We start from the raw sequence: 22712 nt of genomic DNA, 5'->3' as shown, positions 1-22712 counted from the left end.
TATCTCTCCCAACCCAACTAGATTCCAAACTCAGCTTCCAATGCACGCATCCAATTAGCTAACTCTAAATCACACATGAATCTCTGGCTAAAGTTTAGTTAGGAAAATGGGAGTTTTTCACGTTCAGTATAGTTTTTCACTTTCTAGCCTCTGCCACCCAGGAAGGCATATTAGAAAAAAAAAAAATTGGAATAGATGCTGAGCAAACCAATCAGAATCTCGTCACATATATCTATCCCCCCTTGACCATTTTCTCCGAAACCTTCCTCTCTTACCTCTATACTACGTTCTATTCCTGGAAAGAGTTGTCTGTTCCCACTGTCTCCAATTCCTAACCCCCCATCCTTCCTTCGCTCACAGAGTACGACTGCATCCCTCTCATAATCAGTTCACATCACATGACCTTTTCCGTCTCCTTGCTTTGTCTTTTCCCCCCTCTTCCCCTTCCACTCCTCTTTAGCATTCTCCCAGTTCTGCATTAGCACCTCACTCCTCCCAGTCTAATTATGCAGATAATGCCCCCAAACATAATCCCAGCTATAAAATCTTTCCCAGGTTTCCAACTGCATCCTGAAAGTACCCACCTGAATATCACAAGCACCTCAAACTCAACATGTTAAACCCGATACTAAATACTAAAGTCATCTTACTGTTCTCCCTCCTGCATTCTATGTCTGTGTAAACTGCATAACTATTCACCCGCTTACTGAAGCTAGACCCACTTACTGAAGTTGATTTGATTGTCCTCTTTCCCTTTCTATTCCTATATTCAATCTGTCCCTAAGACCATAAATTCAGTGGAATCCTCTTACTGAGTTTAATAGGTGCTCTTTAAAGAAAGACTTCAGACATGCTCATTCTAGCACTTTATTGGAAATTAGTTATGTACATCAATGAAATCAGATCAACATAAAAGCATCATTTTCACACAATAATATCCCGATAATCTGTGCTATCTTCTTACATAATTTAACAAATCCCCAGATGCTCCTGATTTTGGTCAAAGAGCTTGAGCAATCCAGAAATCTCTCTATACATATAAATATAAATTGTAGCGTTTAAAATAAACATCATTGTTTGAGTTAGTTCCAAAGGTGCTGGGAACATCTCGTACCTTGGAATGGTTGCAGTGCTGGTGGGAGGGGATGAAGGGAGTACACGTTATGCGGTGGACCTAATAACAGCAGGGGCTGGGGCGGAGGGGCACACAGGGGACGGGGCGGGTGCTGGGTATCCTGAAAGCTGGCCAGGGAACTCAGCCACCCTGCATCTGCCAACACTGCTTGAGCGTCAAAGCTATGGGACGCTAATGCAGAAAGAAGCCCATCACCCCAGCTCCCTTGGCATTGCCAAGAAATGTCAGAGCCCCTCCAAACTGCAGATTCTGGTGTCCCGGGAAGATCCACCCATCTCCCTCCCCGTGCCATGCTCAATTCCCTCCCAAATTAGACAACTCAAGGGAGTGGCACCTCAAAGAAAATAACGTTGAGCCACATGCTGTTGGTCCCTTGGAATGATGACAGGGTGCCTTTTCTTGCCTTCACCTTAGGGGCACTGGGAAAGACTGCTCTGCTCCAGTATCTCCCTCACCACCTTGAAGGCCCTCATCAGCAGCTAGGGTCTTTGGTTCTTCAAAGCTTCTCAGCATTCAGCAGTAACACCTGTGTATCTACTCACCAACAGCTTTAACCTCCACTAGGTCACTGGTTCTCACAACCCCATGAGGTAGGACGGGCAGGAATCACGATCCCCATTTGGAAAATAAGGAACCTGAAACTCATAGAATTAGGTCCCTTGACCGAACTCACACCACTGGCCAGTGGCAGAATCAAAACCAGAACTCGGATCTCCTCACATAGCGAGCTCCAGAGTCCACGCTCCAAAGTCCCTCCTGCGGCTCTTCTGAGAAAGGGGGAGAAGCTGGGGGCAGGGACGCTGTCCTCATCCCTCACCTGCCCCTCTTGGGAGGTTCTCAGACGGCCCCATTGAGGACAGGATGAGTCCGCATGCGATAGATGATGACCGCAGTGGCCGGGCACAGCAACAAGGAGGTCATGATGACAATGGTGGCCAGGATGATGAGGACAATGACCCAGATGTCGAGGATGTGCTTGGGGAGCACGACTTCCATGGGGACCTGGCTGACGGCATCCATGCTGCTTCACTCTGCAACAGACGGGAAAGAGGAATTCACCGTTTTGTACCCCAGGAGTCAGAAGGTAGGTCACTTACCAGCTGCTGTGTACTCGTTAATGTTGCCTGATCAATAATAGTAACGGCCTCATTTACTGTGGGCTTCCTATGTGCCAGGCCCTATGCTAAGCACTTTACGTGTATTAACTCACTTAGTCCTCACTTCAACCACCAACCCTTTGCGGTAGGGACTATTATTGTCATGCTTTTTTATTTCTTGGCCTTTATCTTCAGTTATTTCCATTTTGGAGATGAAGACTCTAAAGCCTTAAAAGATGTAGATGTAGTTAATTTGCCCAAGGAAGCAAAGCCAGGTGGGTGGGACTCCAGAGTCTTCATGTTTAACTATTAAACTATCATACCACCAGTCTGTTCCCTCATCTGTAAAATGGGAATTTCATTGTTTTTGGTCCTGCACCCCTTCTCCCCTTCTCCTGGTAACAGATCCTCCTCTTTTCTGGAGAACCTACCTTTTCTGTGTGGTTTAGTTAGGGCACACACCTGAGCACAGGGAAGCACATGTGACCTAGGCTTGGCCATTACAAATCTCCATAGCCTCAATTCAGGAATAGGCAAGTGACCCAGGCTAGGTCAACCAAAGTCCTCCCAGGGCTTTTATTCACAAACTATTGGGAAAGATGATTCTTTCTGCTGGGATTGCTAAACTGAAGGGATGTGAGTCTGGAAAGGATGGGCATGGGGCTATCTTGCCCACATGTGACAGCATGTCCTAGAGATGGAAAGAGAAGTGGAGTCCTGACGACCTCATTTGAGTACCTGAACCCAGCCAGTCTGACACCATCTGCAACCTCGGATGGCCCAGATATATGAGCGAATAATCCTCTAGTTTTGCTAAAGCCAGTGTCAGTTTGGTTTCTCTCACTTGCAGTTAAAAGAGTTCTGATGGATAAAGATGTCAATCAATTGTTCCCAAACTTTTTCGATTCACAGCACCTTCAGTAATTTTCTCACAGCACTCCAGGCCAAAAGAAATACCTAGCAGTTCCATTTATTACGTAGTTAGGTTCAATTTAATAAACATTTATGTCCTAACAAATAAGTAGCTGTTTGAAAAAATAATACACAGAAATTGAAAGAAAAAATTTGTATTTCACTCTTAGCCAGTTACTTACGGCATGTGTGCAACTGTGAGGCATTGCACAACTTTTCAAACTTTGGAGTCAGATGGGACGATGCCGTGCTCACTTCCTATTCCACACTCATTTGTGTGCAGTGCTTGCAGTATCATGGCAACTGCCAAAAACTCAGCATCACAAAATATGGCATCACCAAAAGGAATGTAGTATGATTAATGTTAGACTGTAAACTATCTTGAACTAGTAGTTTGCACAATGTCTGAGAGTTGTCAAATATCAATATTCCTGTCAAAAATTTTAAAGATCCCACAGCTCCCACACACACACTTTTCCAATGAGTTCACTGCGGCTCCCCAGGGCTCAGTGCACAACCTGGGAACCACAGGTGCAATATGTTCCCTGCCCAGAAGTCACAAGGCCGGAATAAACAATCTCCTACAGTTCCTTCTAGATCAAAGATTTATAATTCTGTGATTCAAGGTCCCAGGCAAAATCCCCAATTCCAGTCCTATTTCCTGCTTTTACCTAAATCAATAGCTTTTCCTTTTTAATGCCTTTGGCTCCATGCCCACTGTGGCCGCATTAAGTAAGTTTACTGATTACCATACCCAAGGTACAGTCTCCAAGATATGCATACTAGGGTGTTTGTTTCTGCACTGTCTGCTATAGCAACCAACACAACAGAAGTATCCATAAATAGTAGAGTATATCCATATAATGGAATACCAGGCAGCAATTTTCATTCATTTATTTAACAAATATACAGTGCTTGCTACACACCATGCACTGTTCCAAGTGTGTTACAAATATTAACTTATTTAATAGTTATTATTAAAAAGAATGATGATCTGTAGTGAGCTCCAAAATAGTCCTAAGTGGGGAAAAAAATAAAGTGCAGGATAATGTGTATAGGATAATTTCTTTGGTTCAGATTTTGTAGAATTAAGTAGATAGATAGGTGAGGATATATAAAAGTAAAATCATTTATAAGCAGAATCCGAAGAAAATGTTAATAGTGATTACCTTTGGGAGTTGGACTAGGAGTGGGAAAAGTTCCTGCTTTTCATTCTTCATTTTTTTTTTATACTGTTGAGTTTTATAAACATGAGCATGTCTTACTTTTAATTATTTTCAAGTCAACCGGTTGATGGAGAAATGGGCTTTTTTGTTGTTGTTTTTTCTTTATTAAAAAAGACTAAATATATACACATACAATTTTCAAGCCAAATAAAATTAAAGTATGAGACTAGGTTAGTGGTCACCAAATGCCATATACCGTGCTAAGTGAGAACCACCTAAGGACAGTTTAAAAAACGTTGCTTCGAGGTCCCATTACAGACTTACTGAATTAGACTCCAGAGGGGCCTCCCCGACCCCCATTTCCCAGGTGATTTGAATGTGCAGCCAGCTTTGGGAAACCCCTGATCTCTAAGGCCTCTACCACTCTTCCTAGCTCCACGATTTGGGAACTGATTCCTCCGTGCTCTGTAGCCAGTCTAAGTCAGATGCGGGCACGTTCTAGGATGGAGGAGGAGCCTCCAGCGAGGCTCTCAGGGCCACAGGATTATAAGGCAGGGGGCCTGCCCTGGAGGAAGAGGCACAGGCTGGCCCTGCCTCAGCCTCAGAAACATGGTCACTTTCTCCAAGGTCTAAGGCACAGAAGCGTGAGTCACAGGAGACGCACACTGTTAAAGAGGGACAGGGGTGGGGGAAATCATTCGTTGTGGTCTCCTGATTACATCAATAGCTAGCTTGCCTTGGGCCAAAAGAACCCCACAAAAGCCCTTTCCGGTAAACCCATTAACATCAAACAGTCTCTGTAACTCCAAATGCCAGGAACACATAATCTCCCTGGCTGATTTTCATAAGGAAAACCTGTCATTTACGGGAACTCAGGCTTCAGGGCTCATCCACAACCAAACACCACTGAAGCTAGAACTAGCCTTGTTTCACAGGTGGCAAAACTGAAGCCCAAAGGTCTTCCCCCACCTTCAAGCCCACCCCCTTCCAGAATGATCACTCAAAGACATAAATCTGATCAGATCACTGGCTCTAATTAAAACAAAACAGAACAAATCGATGAATAAATGAAACTTTGTCTGTAACCTGTATTCCAGACTGTACCACTATTACTTTTTCACACATGAAATTGTTTAAAACCCAGTCACAAAAACAGATAAAATTGGAGCTCCTCTAGACTGCTGGGGAGTGCTCAGCGAGAGGGGTTTGGGGTCCTATCCAGTAAGCAGAGCTGAATAAATGTCCTTAGAGGCCCTAAGCACTAGAGATTAGGGTGCCCACCCCCTTCACATATATAATTCAAACTCAAAGCAATACTAAACCATAACACCAAAATGTACATGTTATAATGAAATTAAAGTAATTTTTTTCGGGCTTCCCTGGTGGCGCAGTGGTTGAGAATCTGCCTGCTAATGCAGGGGACACGGGTTCGAGCCCTGGTCTGGGAAGATCCCACATGCCGCGGAGCAACTAGGCCCGTGAGCCACAACTACTGAACCTGCGCGTCTGGAGCCTGTGCTCTGCAACAAAACAGGCCGCGATAGTGAGAGAGAGGCCCGCGCACCACGATGAAGAGTGGCCCCCGCTTGCCGCAGCTAGAGGAAGCCCTCGCACAGAAACGAAGACCCAACACAGCCAAATAAATAAATAAATAATAATTAAAGGTGCTAATAATTTTTTTTTTAAAAAGTAATTTTTTTCTTCTAACTGAAAAGATCTGAGAACATAGCTTTTCCCAGTCATTTTTTTGGTGTCCCCACTTAGCACAGCCTGCTTACTTGGTACAGCACAGCTATTCAGCTGCTCCTTGACCCCTTGGGCTCCTCAGAAGACAGATTGAAAGCCACAAGCTGTGATGTTCTCCAAGGGCCCTTCAGGGCTCTAAGGCTGGCCATACACGTGGCCAGGAGTCAGAGGGCACAGGGAGCTCCCTCTCCCTGTTTCAGCCCTCTCAGTCCTCCAGCGTGTTCTCTGATGAGCTATTCCCTCCCATGTAACAGAGGTTCCAGGAACTTCCACCCTTCCCCACGGTGAAAGAAAAGAAATTTTCCCCCAAATGAGAACTACACAAACCATATGTTCAGCACCATTAATGGCATGCTGGAAAAATTGGCTTGAGAAAAAGCAGGACTCGCTGACTTCTGTTTGACCTCTATCTGGCATCTGGGTGACTGGCTCCTTGTGAGGGCTCTATCTGGCATCTGGGTGACTGGTTCCTTGTGAGGGCATAAAACTCTGTTTCTTGGTACATCTAATGAATAACTATAGATCAATAAGCTTATTGTTTGCTTTACAGATATATTACTTGTGATTTCTGATGAATACGTCAAGTTGGAATATGGCACAAGCCATTCATGTCACAAATTTAACCTTATCATTGATAAAAATATAATGTTTTTATGACCGTGGAAGGTAAAACAGCAGTCAGGCCTAAATTCTTGTTACTTCAAACTGGTATACTTTATCTATTTACCTCGTTAATAAATAATAAACTTTAACATATGTTCGATATGTTTGTCTAAGAAACTATGTTAAAGTCACCCTGAGCTGACAAACAAAGGAGCCACTAGCTCCATCAGCCACTGACACCATCTAGGCCCTACACCACCTGCCCTGTGACCTGGAGACATCATGGTTCCACTTTAGACCACAAGTTTAAGCAATGGAAAAGTTAAGAATCCCAAAATGACTATTTTGTATCCATTAATAAGACTAAGTGTAAGGGGGAAAAAAAAGAAAAGAAAAGAAAAAAATAGTAGTTCCTCCAAAGGAGGAAAACATTGTACCTTCTCCAAAAGTGGGCAATTCATCCCATCTATCAAGTAGTGTGTTTGGTCCAGTCTAGGAAGGAAAGCGGAGGTTCCCTGCTGCCTGCTTCAGAAACATCAAATTTTACTTTCGGGACCATTTTTCTAAAGTAACTGAAAGTTCTTTTACAAAAAAAAAAGAATCCTTCCAGTCAGTTCTATCATATGGCAAATTTTCTAGTGCCAACAAAAAAATATACATTCCATAAACTAAAATTTCCTACAAGTCAGGAGTTATAGAATAACCAAATTCAAAGTGACTAATCTGTGCTATCTACCTTCTTTTCAATTATGAGACTCACTCCGCAACAAGTAACTTTCACCGCTCTGACAGAGCACTGTATAGTTTTTGGCTGAGCACTCTCAGGACCAGTAACTCTGTCTAGGGTGTTCATTCATTCATTCACTTGTTAAGTACTTGCTATATACATGATACTCTCTTAGGAGTTACTATTATTTACTCAAAAGACATGACTCTTTTAATTCCAAGGAGCATAAAGAAGTATCCCTCCCCTTAAACACAGAATTACACAAGCCAGCATTTGTTTAACAAATACCAACTGCTAAGGACTGTGCTAGGCCTCGTCCCATACATTAATTTATTTAAACTTCACAGTAATCCTGTGCAGGATATATTATTTTACAGATGTGGAAACTAAATCTGAGAGAGGTTAACTGGCTTGTGATCATAAAATTAGTAAACGGGATTCAAACTCAGGTCTCCTGACCCTGTATTCACCACTACATACAGCTACCTCCAAAGCACCCACACAGACCCAGGAGTATGAACAGGGAGATGCCAGATCCATAGCTCTCTTTTAAGTCCAGGTCAGACTATTACTGTTTTTGGTCAAAGGGCATTCTAGATTTAGAGAATTAAGAAAAGGTATGCACAGAAATAGAGCAAACAATCCTAAAATGTGTATGGAACCAACAAAAGATCCTGAGTTGCAAAGCAATCTGGAGAGAGAACAAAGCTGGAAGCATCATGCTCCCTGATTTCAAACTATATTACAAAGCCACAGTAATCACAAAAACATGGTATTGGCATAAAAACAAACAGATCATTGGAACAGAATAGAGCCCAGAAATAAGACCACACATATACGGTCAATTAATTTACTACAAAGGGGGCAAGAATACACAATGGAGAAAGGACAGTCTCTTTAACAAATGGCATTGAGAAAACTAGGCAGCCACATGCAAAAGAATGAAATTAGATTACTATCTTACAACATGCATAAAAATTAACTCAAACTGGATTAAAGACCTGAAACCGTAAAACTCCTAGAACAAAACATAGACAGTAAACTCCTGGACATTTGTCTTGGGAAGGATCCTTCAGATCTGACTCCAAAGGCAAGGGCAACAGAAGCAAAAATAAACAATAAAAAAAACTACATTAAACTAAAAAGCTTCTGCACAGCAAAGGAAACTATCAACAAAATAAAAAGGCAACCTACTGAATGGGAGAAAATATTTGCAAAGCATATATCCAATAAGGGGTTAATATTCAAAATATATAAAGAACTCATACAACACAACAACAACAAAAAAAATCTGATTTAAAAAATGGGCAGAGGATCTGAATAGACATTTTTCCAAAGAAGACAAACAGATGGCTAACAGACACATGAAAATATGCTCAACATCACAAATCATCAGGGAAATGCAAATCAAAACCGCAATGAGATATCACCTCAACCTGTTAGAATGGCTATTACAAAAAAGACAAGAAATAAGTGTGGGCAAGGATGTAGAGAAAAGGGCACCTTTGTACACTGTTGGTGGGAATGTAAATTGGTGTGACCACTATGGAAAACAGTATGGAGCTTCCTCAAAAAATTAAAAATAGAACTACCATATGATCCAGCAATTCCACTTCTGGGTATTTAGCCAAAGAAAACAAAAACACCAATTTGAAAAGATATATGCAGCCCTATGTTCATTGCAGCATTATTTTTAATAGCCAAGATATGGAAACAAACTGTGTCCATCAATGGATGAATGGATAAAGAAGGTGAGGTGTATATACACAATGGAATACTACTCAGCCATAAAAAGAATGAAATCTTGCCGTTTGTGACAACGTGGATGGACCTTGAGGGTATTAATGCTAAGTGAAATAAGCCAGTCAGGGAAAGACAAATACCATTTGATTTCATTTATATGTGAAATATGAAAAAACAAATGAACAAACAAAACTAAACTAAACCAAACCAATAGATACAGAGAAGAGACTGGTGGTTGCCAGAGGGAAGAGGCGTCAGAGAGTGGGTAAAATGGGTGCAGGGGGTCAAGAGGTACAAACTTCCAGTTACAAAATAAATAAGTTGTCGGGATGTAATATACCGCATGGTAACTATAGTCAAGAGTATTGTATTTCATATTTGAAAAGTGATAAGAGAATAAATCTTAAAAAACTCATCACAAGAAAAAAAAATTGTAACTTTGGTGACTAGATGGTAACTAGAATTATTGTGATGATTATTGCACAGCATATACAAATTTTGAATCATGTACACCTGAAATTAATATAATGTCATATGCTAATTACACCTCAGTTTAAAAAAAGAGAGATGCAATCTACAAAGATCAGGACTTTCACTTCTGTTAACGACAAACTAGATAATTTTGACCAATCTTCTTACTGAGGACTGGAAAAATTAGGCCCCCCAAAAATCTGCTCAAAGGCACTAAGAAGTAGCAAAATAATGAAGAATTACCAGGCTAAGATCTGGAAGAAGACAGAAATTCAGGGAGGTGAGCCTGGCATTTGAAGCAGCATTTCCATTAGTGGAGGATGGAGGCTAAGCAGTGTTTCTGACAGACTCAGAAGTACAAGACTGCCAAGACAGAGAAAGCAAAACCCCTGCATTTTGAGTTTGGACTTCAAAGAGCACTCTTAGTGCTAAGAGTGAACAAGAAGTATACGAATCCCGGAGACTGCAACCCAGCTTTGAATCATCACGGTCCCAGAAATTGAATTAAGTTAGTTCCAGATCACTAGTACCTTCAGGTGCTTGGCAGAAGCAAACTTACATCCTCTCTAGAGGAGATAACATCACAATTCAAACTTTCATTCAAATTTCAAATTTTTTATTCAAATGTCCAATCATGACCAAAAATAAGCAGCAGTGAAAAAAGGCAAGATGACTAGAATGGAGCCATCAGAAACAACAGACAATAGAAAAAGATTTACAGGGCTTCCCTGGTTGCACAGTGGTTAAGAACCCACCTGCCAATGCAGGGGACATGGGTTCGAGCCCTGGTCCGGGAAGATCCCACATGCCGCGGAGCAACTAAGCCTGTGCACCACAACTACTGAGCCCTCGTGCCACAACTACTGAAGCCCACACGCCTAGAGCCCATGCTCTGCAACAAGAGAAGCCACCGCAATGAGAAGCCCGCGAACTGCAACGAAGAGTAGCCCCCGCTCACCGCAACTAGAGAAAGCCCACGCACAGCAACAAAGACCCAACGCAGCCAAAAAAAAAAGAAAAGATTTACAGGGGCTCCAGATATTGGAGTTGTCAGACAGACACACACTTTAAGTAACCTTGATTACTATGTTTGAGGAGAAAATAAAACAAGATTGAGAATTTTCACAGAGAACTGGAAACTATAAGAAAGAACACAACAGATTTTTTAAAAGAACCAAATAGAAATTCTAGAACTGAAGAATACAGTTAATTGAAAAAAAAAAAACCTCAATGAATGGACTTAACAGCAGATGAAGCATAGCTGAAAAAAGAATTAGTGAAGTGGAGGATCAGAGAGAAAAAATCATAATGAAGCAGACAAATAAAAGGGTGAAAAATACAGAAAACTGGGTAAGGGGTATAGAGGAAACAGTGACACAATACAACATACATGTAACTGTAGTCCTAGAAAGAGAGAAGAGAGAATGGGGCAGAAACAACATTAGAGAAAGAAAGAACTAAGCTGATGAAAGACATCAATTCACAAACTAAAGAAGCCCTATGAAGTCCTAGCAAGATAAATAAAATGAAATCCATAGTTAGGTGCATTATAGTAAATCTGCTGAAAGCCAGAGACAAAGAGAAAAAAGATTATCTTCAAATGAAAACCAGTTAGACTGAGAGCTAACTTCTCAACAGAAACAATGGAATCTAGAAAGCAGAATGATTTTTTTAAAGTGAACAAAAATAACTAAAAAGTATTAAGATGAAATAAATTTTCAGATAAAAATACAGGATTTAAATATTCAATGACAGTAAATAAATAGCAGAAGAAACAGAATTAAAGTGTTCTGATTTTCTGGCATTGTCTGGGAAAGGGCAAGATAACCAAATAACATTGGACTTTGTTAAATCAAGGATGTATATTGTAATCTCTAGTGTAGCCATTTAAAAGTAGCAAAAGGGTACATGATTTTCAGAGGAAACAAGAAAAAGGGGGGGGAAAACAGAACAGGTGGGACAAATAGAAAGCACATAAAAAGATAGTAAATTTAAACTGAAACTAACAAAAACTATCAGAGCATATAAAAATTTTTTTACAAGAAACACATGGGGATTCAGAAATGTTGAAAGTAAATGGAAACAAAAGGAATACCATCTATCACAAATTTTGGAAGCTAGTAGAGCTATCTTATCATCGGATAAAGTAGACTTTTAGGCAAAAAGTATAACTAGAGATACCAAAAGATAAAATGATTTTAAATTTTTATATACCTAATCTCAGAATTATAAGGAGAAATGGACAAATTTACAATTATAGTGGGAGAGTTCAACACATCTCTCTCAAATACTGACGGAACAAAAAGATTTTAGAAAACACCTAAGGACACAGAAGACTTCTTAAATTAGTAGTTTTCTACAATATATAATTTCAAGTAGAAAAACTAATTTAAAATAAAAAGTTAACATTTAGATTATTTCCTCTATGAATAACTATATATTCATTAATGGTATTGGAAGAGAATAACTTGGAGAGTAATTACATTAGAATAAAGGGAAGCATAACGTATTGCATTCAAAAAGCAAGTTCAAAGCAGAGTAGTTTTAGTGTAGGAACAAGTAAGTTTTAGAACTTATTTCATACATTAAGTCATTTGATCTGACTCAGAAAATAGAGAGCTGGTTCTAGTATGCTCCAGTTACAACTGTAAATAGGCTATTTCTGTAAAGCAATGACAGTAAGCAGAATTCTAAGGTGGCTCCCATAATCTCCGTTCCCTGGTGTTACCCTGTGATTATGTTGGGTCACGTAACAAGGGAGAAGGGATTTTGCAGACGTAATTAAGGTTCTAGAATTGCTTACTTTAAAGTAATGGAGGGCTTCCCTGGTGGCGCAGTGGTTGAGAGTCTGCCTGCCAGTGCAGGGGACACGGGTTCGAGCCCTGGTCTGGGAAGATCCCACGTGCCGCGGAGCAGCTGGGCCCGTGAGCCACAATTACTGAGCCTGCGCGTCTGGAGCCTGTGCTCCGCAACAAGAGAGGCCGCAACAGTGAGAGGCCCGCGCACCGCGATGAAGAGTGGCCCCCGCTTGCCACAACTAGAGAAAGCCCTCGCACAGAAAAGAAGACCCAACACAGCCATAAATAAACAAATACTTAAAGTAATGGAAAAGATTACCCTGGGTGGGTCTCACTTAATCGGGTAGAAGTCCTTTAAAAGAGGGCTGAAGCTTTCCCTAGGTCAAAGATACTCTTCTGCTGGCCTTGAGTTGCAAGAAACAAATCTACCCACAACCTGAAAGAGCTTGCAGGCAGATTCTGCCCTAATGGATCCCCCAGATGCCAATGAGGTCTGGCTGACACCTTGACTGAAGCTCTGTAAGGACCCAGCTAAATTGTGCTTACAATCCTGACCCAAGGAAACTGTGAGATTCTGAATGTATGTTTTAAGCCACAAAATTGTGGTAATTTGTTATGGTAGCAATAGAAAACTAATAAATCCTACTGGGTTTGTTCCATGGAGGTGAAACTTCTACAAAGTAATGGTATTCTAGAAATCTACACAGAATTTAGACACTATCTAGTTTAAACCACATAATCTACCTTCCGTTTTATAGATGAAGGACATGACTTGCCCAGGGTCACATAGCAAGTTAATGGCAGGACCCAGGGGAGAACTCAGGCCTCCTGATTCGCAGTGCTCTTTTCAATTCCATCACTATCCTGTTTCAGATGGGAGCTGGGAGAAGACTGTGGGGCATCGGGTCGGAGAAAGCAGTGATAGAGAATAAACTAATATAACGAATGAGAGACAGCCAGTCTTCTTTTTTTTTGTACTGAAGTATAGTTGATTAACGTTAACATTAACAATGTTAACAATGTTGTGTTAATTTCTGCTATACAGCAAAGTGATTGTTATACATATATATATTCTTTCTTAAAATATTCTTTTCCATTATGGTTTATCATAGGATACTGAATATAGTTCTCTGTGCTATACAGTAGGGCCTTGTTGTTTATTCATTCCATGTATAATAGCTTACATCTGCTAACCCTAACCTGCCTCCCCCAATCCCCTCCCCCTTGGCAACCACAAGTCTGATTTCTGTGTCTGTAGTCTGTTTTGTGTCATATTTTAGACTCCACATATAAGTGATATCACATAGTATTTGTCTTTCTCTTTCTGAAATACTTCACCTAGTATGATAATCTCTAGTTGCATCCATGTTGCTGCAAATGGCATTATTTCATTCTTTTTTATGGCTGAGTAGTATTCCATTGTATATATGTACCACATTTTCTTTATTCATTCATCCATCAGTGGACATTTAGGTTGTTTCCCTGTCTTCGCTATCGTGAATAGTGCTGCTATGAACAGAGGGGTGCATGTATCTTTTGGGATTAAAGTTTTGTGCGGATATATGCCCAGGAGTGGAATTGCTGGATCATATGGTAATTCTATTTTTAGTTTTCTGAGGAACCTCCATACTGCTTTCCATAGTGGCTGGTACAGGCTTCTTGACTGTACCTTTTTTACTACATAAAAACCTAAGGGGACCTTTGGGCCCAGAGCCCTAAACAACTTCCCCAAAGGTGAGGCAGTGAGATAGTTTTCCAGGACCACACACACACCCACACACCAAAAGCAAAGCAAAGCAGTGTCCTGTCAGAAGCACTCATGGATATAGTTCTAACCTTTGTATTTCATCCCTTTGACTTAAGGTCCAAATGCAAATCAACCCAGTGAAGAACGTAATGACTAAGCCTTGTAACTTATTTATTCCTCACCTTGGGCAAGAACATCAGAGAAGAGAGGGAGAGACACTGGAATCCTACTTGTAGTGGGACACTCCACCAAATTGGAAAAAAAAAAGCCAACATGCATAGAGAACGAAAGACTAGGAGAGGAATGGACTTTGCCTGGGTTCCAGCTCTGCCCCATCACTGATTTTACCCAACACAGCTCCGTTCTCCTCACAGAATGCCTTCCCTCTCTACTCAGTGGTATAGGTACTGAATAAACATTTCTTAAGTCAGCAAAGCCCCAAGCTCCTGTAATCTGGTAAGGTGATGGAAGCTCTTAGAGTGGAGAGAATACTTGGAAACAGCAGGGAATTAGCTCCTAAACACTCAGACTGCAGAGTAGTGTTAAAAGCCCAGTCTTAGAGGCCAGTCGGCTTGGATTTAAATGTGGCTCTACCACTTTCTAGCTGACCTACCTTGTATAAGTTACTTTAACTTCCTAATGCTTCCATTTACTCAGCTGAAAACAAAAACAAAAATGGGAAAATAATAGTATCTGCCTTGTAGGGTTAGGAGAACTCCATAAGATAATCACATATAGTACTTAGCAGTGTTCTGACAAACAGTAAGCACTCTACAAATGTTCGTCCTATGATGAATAATTCCTGATCATAGGGACTCTCTGCAAATATCCACCCACTTTGGCTAGAGTTTGTTAGCATCCCTAACTTGGACTGTGTCTTCGCTTTATCAACAAAGATGATAGATGCTTAATCCATATTAACAATTTTTTTTTAATCAACCAGCAGCAGCACTGGTTAACCTGACCTATTCCTACAGTCCAAGTATGAAGCTAGTAGAGTAGCAATTCATTCTAATTCAATAAACATTTATGGCACTGTGATTAACACTGGGGAGTGGGTGTGGAGATAGAGAGAAATACAGTGTTTTCCCTTAAGAGGCTCAGGCTCTTCTGGAGGAAAAGACATGAATTACAATACAAGGCAGAAAAGTGGACTAAAGGTACAAACTATATGCTATCTCCAAGGAGGAAAGAAGGAGAGTACTTGATTTGAATCCTGCTTTCCACCCTTAGAAGTATGACTTTGGACAAGTTATTTAAAAACACTAAACCTGTCTTCTCATCTTTAAAATAGGGACTCTAAAAGCACTGCACTGCAACATCCTATTGCGAGGATAAAGTGAGATAATATGTATGGAGTCCTGGAAAATAACAGACGCTCAAAAAAATATTAATCCTCATGCCTTCGTTTTTGTCTAAGTAAAACTGAAGACAAAAAAGGGGGCTTTTGATATGGACTTTGAAGGTAAGTAGGAGTTCAAAAGAAAGAAATACAGGGAAAGGCAAGATCAGTAGAATAAACATCATCAACAAAGCCCAGAGCTGATGAGATACTTGGTGTGTTGGGAGCACATGTGGTCCTGGTGGCTTTGGCAAGAAACTTAACCTTTTAAAGCTCCAGTTTCACTTTAAAATGGGAATAATAATAACTATTAATAGTAACTTCTTCATAGGGATGCCATGGAAGTTGAATGAGCTAATGCACATAAAGCACTTACTTGGACAATGCCTGGTACACAGTAAGGGCTTCATAAATGTTAAACTGAGCTAGTGAACACAGCTCCCAAACTCACACAAAGTTCAGAGGCTCCACCATTAGTTTGGGCACCATGACTGCTCTGCGACTAATCTAGGAAACTGCAGTGATAGTTTCATAAACAAACAGCTGTTGATGTCTGTCCCAGCTTTGACCTTCCACCAGAAATGCACACTCTCCACATCTGAACTGCAGCTAACAGTTAACTTTTGAGAGACTGCCAGTGGTTATCCAACCAGTTTTACCACCAAGGAGTTCTCCAAGGAAGAATGCAATAAAAGAAATGACTTCCTGATGGCAGGCAAACTTAATTATGCCAGAGTGGGAGAAAAGGCAGATAGAGGCAGGTGGCTTCCTGCAGGTGTGGCCTTAGTCCGGCACTGCCAGAGCTCTGAGCAGACAGGGCTGATGACTCCTTTCTACTAGACACGGAGGCCAGGGAGGAGGCAGCTAGAACCAGCTCTGAGTCACTTAGGCTGGAGGCGTCTCTTGAAGCAGCACAGGGGAGTAGACTAGGGGGTTTACCAGCAAGGCCCAGTTTGTAGCACCTCTTCCTAAAGCTCTACCCTCTGAAAGAGCTGGTGAGATTGTCAGAAAAGAATGGAGCATTTAGGCCAGACAGAGAGGGCAACTCAAGTACCAAGAAGGGACCCCACTGGCCACCTAGTAGCCTGGGGTACCTAGTGACCTGTGTCCCAAGTGCTGTTCCATTTCAAGACCTTTGCGCTTGCTGTTCCCGCTTCTTAAAATGCTCTTGCCGCTAGATCTCTTCAATATCCAGTGTCTCAGTGGCCATGATCTCAACTTAAACGCCACCTCTTTGGAAAAGCCTTTCCAGACCCACCCTATTAAATTACCATCTTATCCACCAGCCATTCTCCATCTCATACCTTGTTTTATTTTCTTCATAGACTTTTCACAGCCTGAAACTAGCTTGTTTGTTTGCTTGTTTGTTTGTTTTTATTGGCCATCTTTGCCCACTCAAAGTACAGTGCAAGTACTAGGAGAGTAGATGCATCATCTCTTGTTCTCTGCTGTTCACTTAGCACCCATCACAGGCTCTGCTCTGGCACACAGTAAGTGCCCAATGAATGTGAGATTGACAAAGAAATGAATATGGACAGACTGGGGAACTTTAGATTTGAGCTTAACTCCTAGAACTTAGTTAGTGGGGGAAGTCCAGAAAGGATCCTCATCCCTGTAGAAGTTCAACGACCTTAAAGTCAGAACCTTATCTCTTGAATAAAATAACACCTTCTGACTTGATCTCTGTACACTGAGGAAGGATTACGGGGCCTCTTTCTTTCCCAGTCCACCTTGTACGTGCCAGGCAAAGGAGCGCTGGCCTTTCAGAATAATGTCCTCTAGGCGTCCCACCTACTGACTTGCTTGGGCTGGTGAGTCAAATTCAGGTTTTGATTCCCTGTGTTCAGGGGCTGGGCATTGAGGTGGATGTGTAGGGGTTGGGGAGTTACGGCCCGGAGTATGGACTTTTCTCTCTCTGTTCTCCAAAGAGGACAGAGAGGCTGATAAAAGGGAAGGGGATTTCTCACGACAAGTCCAGTGTGAGAAGGCCATCCCAGTCTCACATTTACTCTTGGAAACAGTGTTATGTAATAGTTAGCCTCAAGTATTTACCAATTCAGCAAGGAGTCCATTTCACCAGGGACCTTTGTTCCAAAGAAAGGGGCCAATGGAAGGAGTGGGCAGGACACACAACTATCAAACATGTGAAATAAAGCAAATGAGAGGACTTTCTCCAATGACCCGAGGTCCCTGAGGAGCATTCTGTTCTCATTTTACCCCAGTTGGCTTCTATCTCCTCCAAAATTCTTAACAGTCTAAAGACTTGTTCCCTGCATGAGTTTCTATCTGCTCCTCTGTGGCTGGAAAAATGGAAAAACACCAGGATATTTCAAAGAGATCAGAAAGCAGCCAGAGCTGTTCAAGACTGCACGTACCATCTGACCCAGCCAATCACAGAGTCTTAGAAACCAACAGGGAGCCAGCAGAGGAGAAACCCGGGCCAAATCCACAGCATCCTGTTTAAGCCTCTACCATCCATCATTGTTATTTGCCAGTGACTAAGTGCCTGCTGCTGCTGGGCTGACAAAGGAGACGCTCCATGAGATCGGCTCTCGGGGGCCTGGGGGGGCAGAGGGGTGTCAGTGATAGAGCTGCAAGGGCACCGCAGTGGTGTGAATCCCCTGCCAAGATGTGTGATCCAGAACAAGTCCTTCTGCTAAAGCGGGCCTTGCTGTGTATGGTAGGCAGAATAATGACCCCTCAAAGATGTCCACATCTTGGTCCTCAAACCTTAAATATGAACAAGGAAGCATGGCTCAGAGGCAGGAGCCAAGGGAAGAGGCAAAGGGACTCTGCAACTGTGATTAAAGTTAAGGAGTTTGAGATGGGGAGATTATCCTGGATTATCCAGGTGAACCCAATCTAATCACATGCGTCCTTAAAAGTGAGGAGGAAAGCAGCAGAGTCGGAGAAAGGACCTGACTGGCTGTTACTTACCCTGAAGGTGGAGGAAGGGGGCTGTGCGCCGAGGAGTGCAGTGGCCTGAGAAGCAGGGAATGGCCCTCAGCTTGCAGCCAGCAAGAAAACAGTGACCTTGGTCCTACAGCCACAGGAACTGAGTTCTGCCAGCAACTCAAATAAGCAGGGAACCAAGTCTCCCCTAAAGACTCCAGAAAGAAACGCAGGCTGATGATGCCTCGATTTACTCTAGGGAGATCCACGCTAGATTTATGATCGCTAGAACTGTAATGCAATATATCTGAAGCCATTAAATTTGCCGTAATTTGTTACAGCATTAGAAAACAAATGCAGGGTGTGATCCTGCGTAAGTCCCTCTTTCAAAGTGAGCTTCAGTTTCCTGTAGGTCAATAGGAGAGGATGGACAAGGTGACCCCCTAAGGGGCCAGCTCTCAAAGACTGACTCTGCTCCCCGGAGAGCTCCGCCCCAGGTCAAGATGGTGTGTTGGGTTGAAAACCATTAAAGAAAACATAGAGAAGAGTGAGGGAAAAAGAAGATTAATCTTTAAAAAGCCCCAAGGTGTTTCCTAAGATGCCACCCAGGGCACTCAAAAAGAAAGGTCTCCTGTTTTGCCCCTCATTACTTCCTTGACCACACATATCCCTGAGGAACGAAGTGGGAAGCCTGAGAGGGCTAGACAGACGCTTCACAATCAATCCGTAGAGGCTGTCCAGAGCACCGTGTTAAGAAGGATTCTCCTGCCCTGTGGAGGTTTGTTGAAAAGTCCTGAGTATCAGTGTCAGCCTCGGGTAGGGAATTAGGAGGAGTGATGTGTGTGACAGATATATGTCATCATTAATTTAAACTGATTTGGGGAACCCAGTTGTTTTCTCTGTCTTTCCTTCTCCCTCCTCCATTTCTTTTCCCCTGGTCCTATGTAGTGGGTCACCAGCAATTCACATGCCCAATCAGCCAACCATGGTCCAAATCAACAAAATAAGGAAGCTGTATCTACACACAACTAAGTAGTTTAAAGTCACACAATTTAGTCACTGAATCTGTTTTGCTGTTGTTTAATGTGCTAGGCACTTATAATTCTGACCTGTTGCCCTTCCTGGCTACCTAACTCTTAGCCTTTACTCCCAGATGTACACCACTCTCATGTGAGTTTCAGTGTCTGTTTCCCTAGTGAGTTGGAAGGGTACTAGAGTCCCTAGTGATTCACTAGACCAGTGGCTGCCAAATTCTCACTTAACTCCCCCAGGTCACCCTGTAAGTAAGTGGCAGAGACAAGATCTGAATCCAGATTCCCGCAACTGCAGTTAGGTTCAGAGCATAGACCCTGGAGCCAAACTGCCTGCGTTCAAATTGCAGCTCTGCCACTTACTTCCTGTGTGATCATGCGTGAGTTACTCTCTGGACCTCAGTTTCCTCATCTATAAAATGGATGTAGTGATGGTCCCTACCTCATAGGATTATGGTAAAGATCATAGCATTATGTAAAATGCTTAAAATAATGCCTGGCTAATAGCAAGCACTCAATAAATGTCAAGTATGATTATTATTACATTTTATTCAGCTTACCTGGCCAATCAGGGAGGGGGTCAGCAATGTGTGGTAATACTAACATTTACTCTTATAAACTGTGAGTGCGAGTACACGTGTGTCTTTGATACCACTGCCAATAGTGGCAGTGTAACACAATCAAGATAAAGCTACTCTTTCCTTGGAAATATTTCCTGTGTTTTTATGCTTTAATCCATGGAGAAGAAACAGAAGCACTTTTTCTTTTCTTTTTTTTTTTTTTTGCACTTAATGTATTTATTTGAAACTTTGTACATGTCCCACTAAAGCATTCTAATATTTCGTTAGAGTGTGATAGGCAGTATAGTAAGCATCTCTGTGTAGGTGAACAAACATCTATTACAAATATACCGTGTTTCACTGAGCCTTCCCTGGAAGAGCAGACTCTACACTTTCTGGCAGCATTTTTTTTTTTTAAGTTCTGTGGGTATTATTTCCTCTAGAATATGTTCTTTTATTTTACCTGATAGTCAACAAGGTGGATCTTTGTGGGGGCCTCTTTTAGAAATGCCACAAGAAGGACCAGGTGCAGGACCACCACTACATTCACCAGAATGGTCAGTTACCCATTCTCTAACTACTGCTAACAAAAATTGCTTGTGAGTCATTTTATTCTGAGAAGCACTTTTCTTAAAAAAAAAAAAAAAAAAAGGATCAGAATATGGCTGGGAAAGCATCTGAGGCTGTAACTACCTCTTTACCCCTTGGTCTGACACCCCTGGGCCCAATATGTGACCCAACCACACTTGGTCCCCAGAGTCTCTGATTTGTTTTATGTCTCAAACACCTCACCACGGCTCAGTGATTCTCAGGCTGGGCCAGAGACAGGGAATCCCCAGACGTTTTACGGGACGGAGCCCACAGCACTGACGCTCTGAGAGGTCAGTGTCTGGAAGATCTGATGGGGCACTAGTTATAACCCCCGTGGCATGATTCATAACCCCAAGACAGCTGGAAACAGGAGGTCTCGGTTGGAGCAGAGAAACGCTTCTCCTTGCCTGTTTTTGGTTGTTGTTATGACAGAAGTACGTGATGTCCTGAGGCTCAGCTGGGCTGTCTCGTATATGCTCAGAGGATTGCTGAGTGGCCTGAATAACCCCCAAAGCACATCCCCCTTAACCACAGACACCCAACTGTTCCACCTCCACTTCCTCATTTTCTAGGTGGGGGAAGCAAGGTCCAGATAGGGAAACCCCTCAAGGTAACCCAGAGTGTCTCCTGACTCCCAGGGAAATGTTCACCCAACCCCCAGCCCCACCCTATTCAAGCATTCACAACCCTTCCGGACTATGGACTATTTACCCACCACACTGGGACCACAGATCATAGCAGATGATCAGGGAATCTTACATCCTTGAATAACTGAGCAGCTCTCAACACTACAGCCTAGAGCTTTGAGGGAATCTATAGGCAAATGGGAGACTCAAGAGCCCCCAGGTGCCAACAAGACTAGAACGAGTCAAGAAGAAACAAGTGGAGCTGCACGCATAAGAGCCCAGCCTGGCCACTGAATCCAAAAAACAACCTTGACAGTTGTTTGGGTTTTTAATGGTTTACATCTCTCTCTCACTCAGTAGGCAGTATCGGGCGCCTGTTCACCAGGCCCTGTGCCAAGCGCTGAGGATGAGAGACAGTCCCTGCACTCAAGGGGGCTCAGGGGTGCAAGAGAACTGGCAATTGCAACAACCAAGTCCTAAGTAAAGAGGCAGGAGGGAGCTTGGGAGGAAGGCTTCTCTCCAAGATACTTTGCACGTTCCCTTTCTCATTTGATCTGTATGCAAAGGGTATTTTCTCCATTTCACAGATAGAGAAACTGCTCGTGACAGACCAGGGCTGGAACCCACCACCCCTGACTCCAAACCCCTGGCGCCCTCCACGTGGGACTTTGAGAAAAGTAAGACAGATAGCCTGCTGCTCTGGGTGGTGCAAAGACCCAAACTGCCGGCGCAGCCCCCACAGCGGTGCTCAGGCTGGGGAGCTGAGCCCTGACGCCGCGCCTGCAGAGCAAAGAGGCAGCAGAGCCTGATCGAGGAGGGGGCGCGCTCCCCAACCCCGGGCAGGAGCAGGGAAACGCGAGAGAGGCCCGTTTCCGGTGGGGCTGGGAGCCCACCCATCCAAGCTCCGGCCTCCGGGGAGGCCCAAGATCGAGCACCGAAGGTCTTTGGAACTTAGGGGCTGACAGAAGGAGAAAAGAGAAAAGCAAAAGTGATGAAGGGGGAGAAATGTGGAAGAAAAGGAGATAAAAAGAGGGCAGTTGGGAGAGCATTGGGGTAGAGGCAGCACGAGAGCCAGAGTCCCAGGCACGACACTTAATAACCCCACTCACCCTGGAACCGCACAGCTCCTTTGAAAACCCACGGCTCCCGCCGCTGCTGGATCGTGCCAGGTCTGCGAAAAGTTCCTGGGGTAGAGGCAGCTGGAACGCTTCTCCAGGTCTCCTCGGACGGTACGGGCCCCAGCAGCGGGATGCGACCCCTAGCCCTGGGATCTCGGCCCCGAATGCGCCCCGTAGCTCCAAGCCGCGGGCAGGCGGAAGCGCGCAGCAGTGGCCGGGACTCGCGGCTGGGCACGGGGCACGCTCTGCTCGGGTGGCTCTGGAATGCGCGGCCGCCAGGGACCGCCCCCCGGAACGCGGGGGCCTCGGCAGCTGCAGCCCGGCTCAGCTCCTCCCCCTGCCTCCCCAGCGGGCTGCACAGGAAAGAAGAAACCGAGTCTCGGGGTTCCGAGAGTGCCACTTGCCAC

At 43.3% G+C, this 22712-nt stretch overlaps 1 protein-coding gene across 1 annotated transcript; it reads right to left on the bottom strand.

Annotated features, from left to right (window-relative positions):
- Nucleotides 1-853: 853 nt before the first annotated feature.
- SMIM3 (small integral membrane protein 3) lies at nucleotides 854-22629 on the bottom strand. Its single transcript, XM_036848911.1, has 2 exons — nucleotides 22297-22629; nucleotides 854-2166 (listed from the first exon to the last, which is right to left on the bottom strand). Exon 2 carries the CDS (start codon nucleotides 2153-2155, stop codon nucleotides 1973-1975), a length of 183 nt encoding a protein of 60 aa, XP_036704806.1. The 5' UTR covers nucleotides 2156-2166; nucleotides 22297-22629; the 3' UTR covers nucleotides 854-1972.
- Between the last annotated feature and the right edge of the window lie 83 nt (nucleotides 22630-22712).

Source organism: Balaenoptera musculus, chromosome 3 (genome assembly GCF_009873245.2).
Source record: "Balaenoptera musculus isolate JJ_BM4_2016_0621 chromosome 3, mBalMus1.pri.v3, whole genome shotgun sequence".
In the NCBI taxonomy this organism is placed as follows: Eukaryota; Metazoa; Chordata; class Mammalia; order Artiodactyla; family Balaenopteridae; genus Balaenoptera; species Balaenoptera musculus.
The sequence above is the reverse complement of the archived record's forward strand: the minus strand, read 5'-3'. Positions and strand labels throughout refer to the sequence as shown.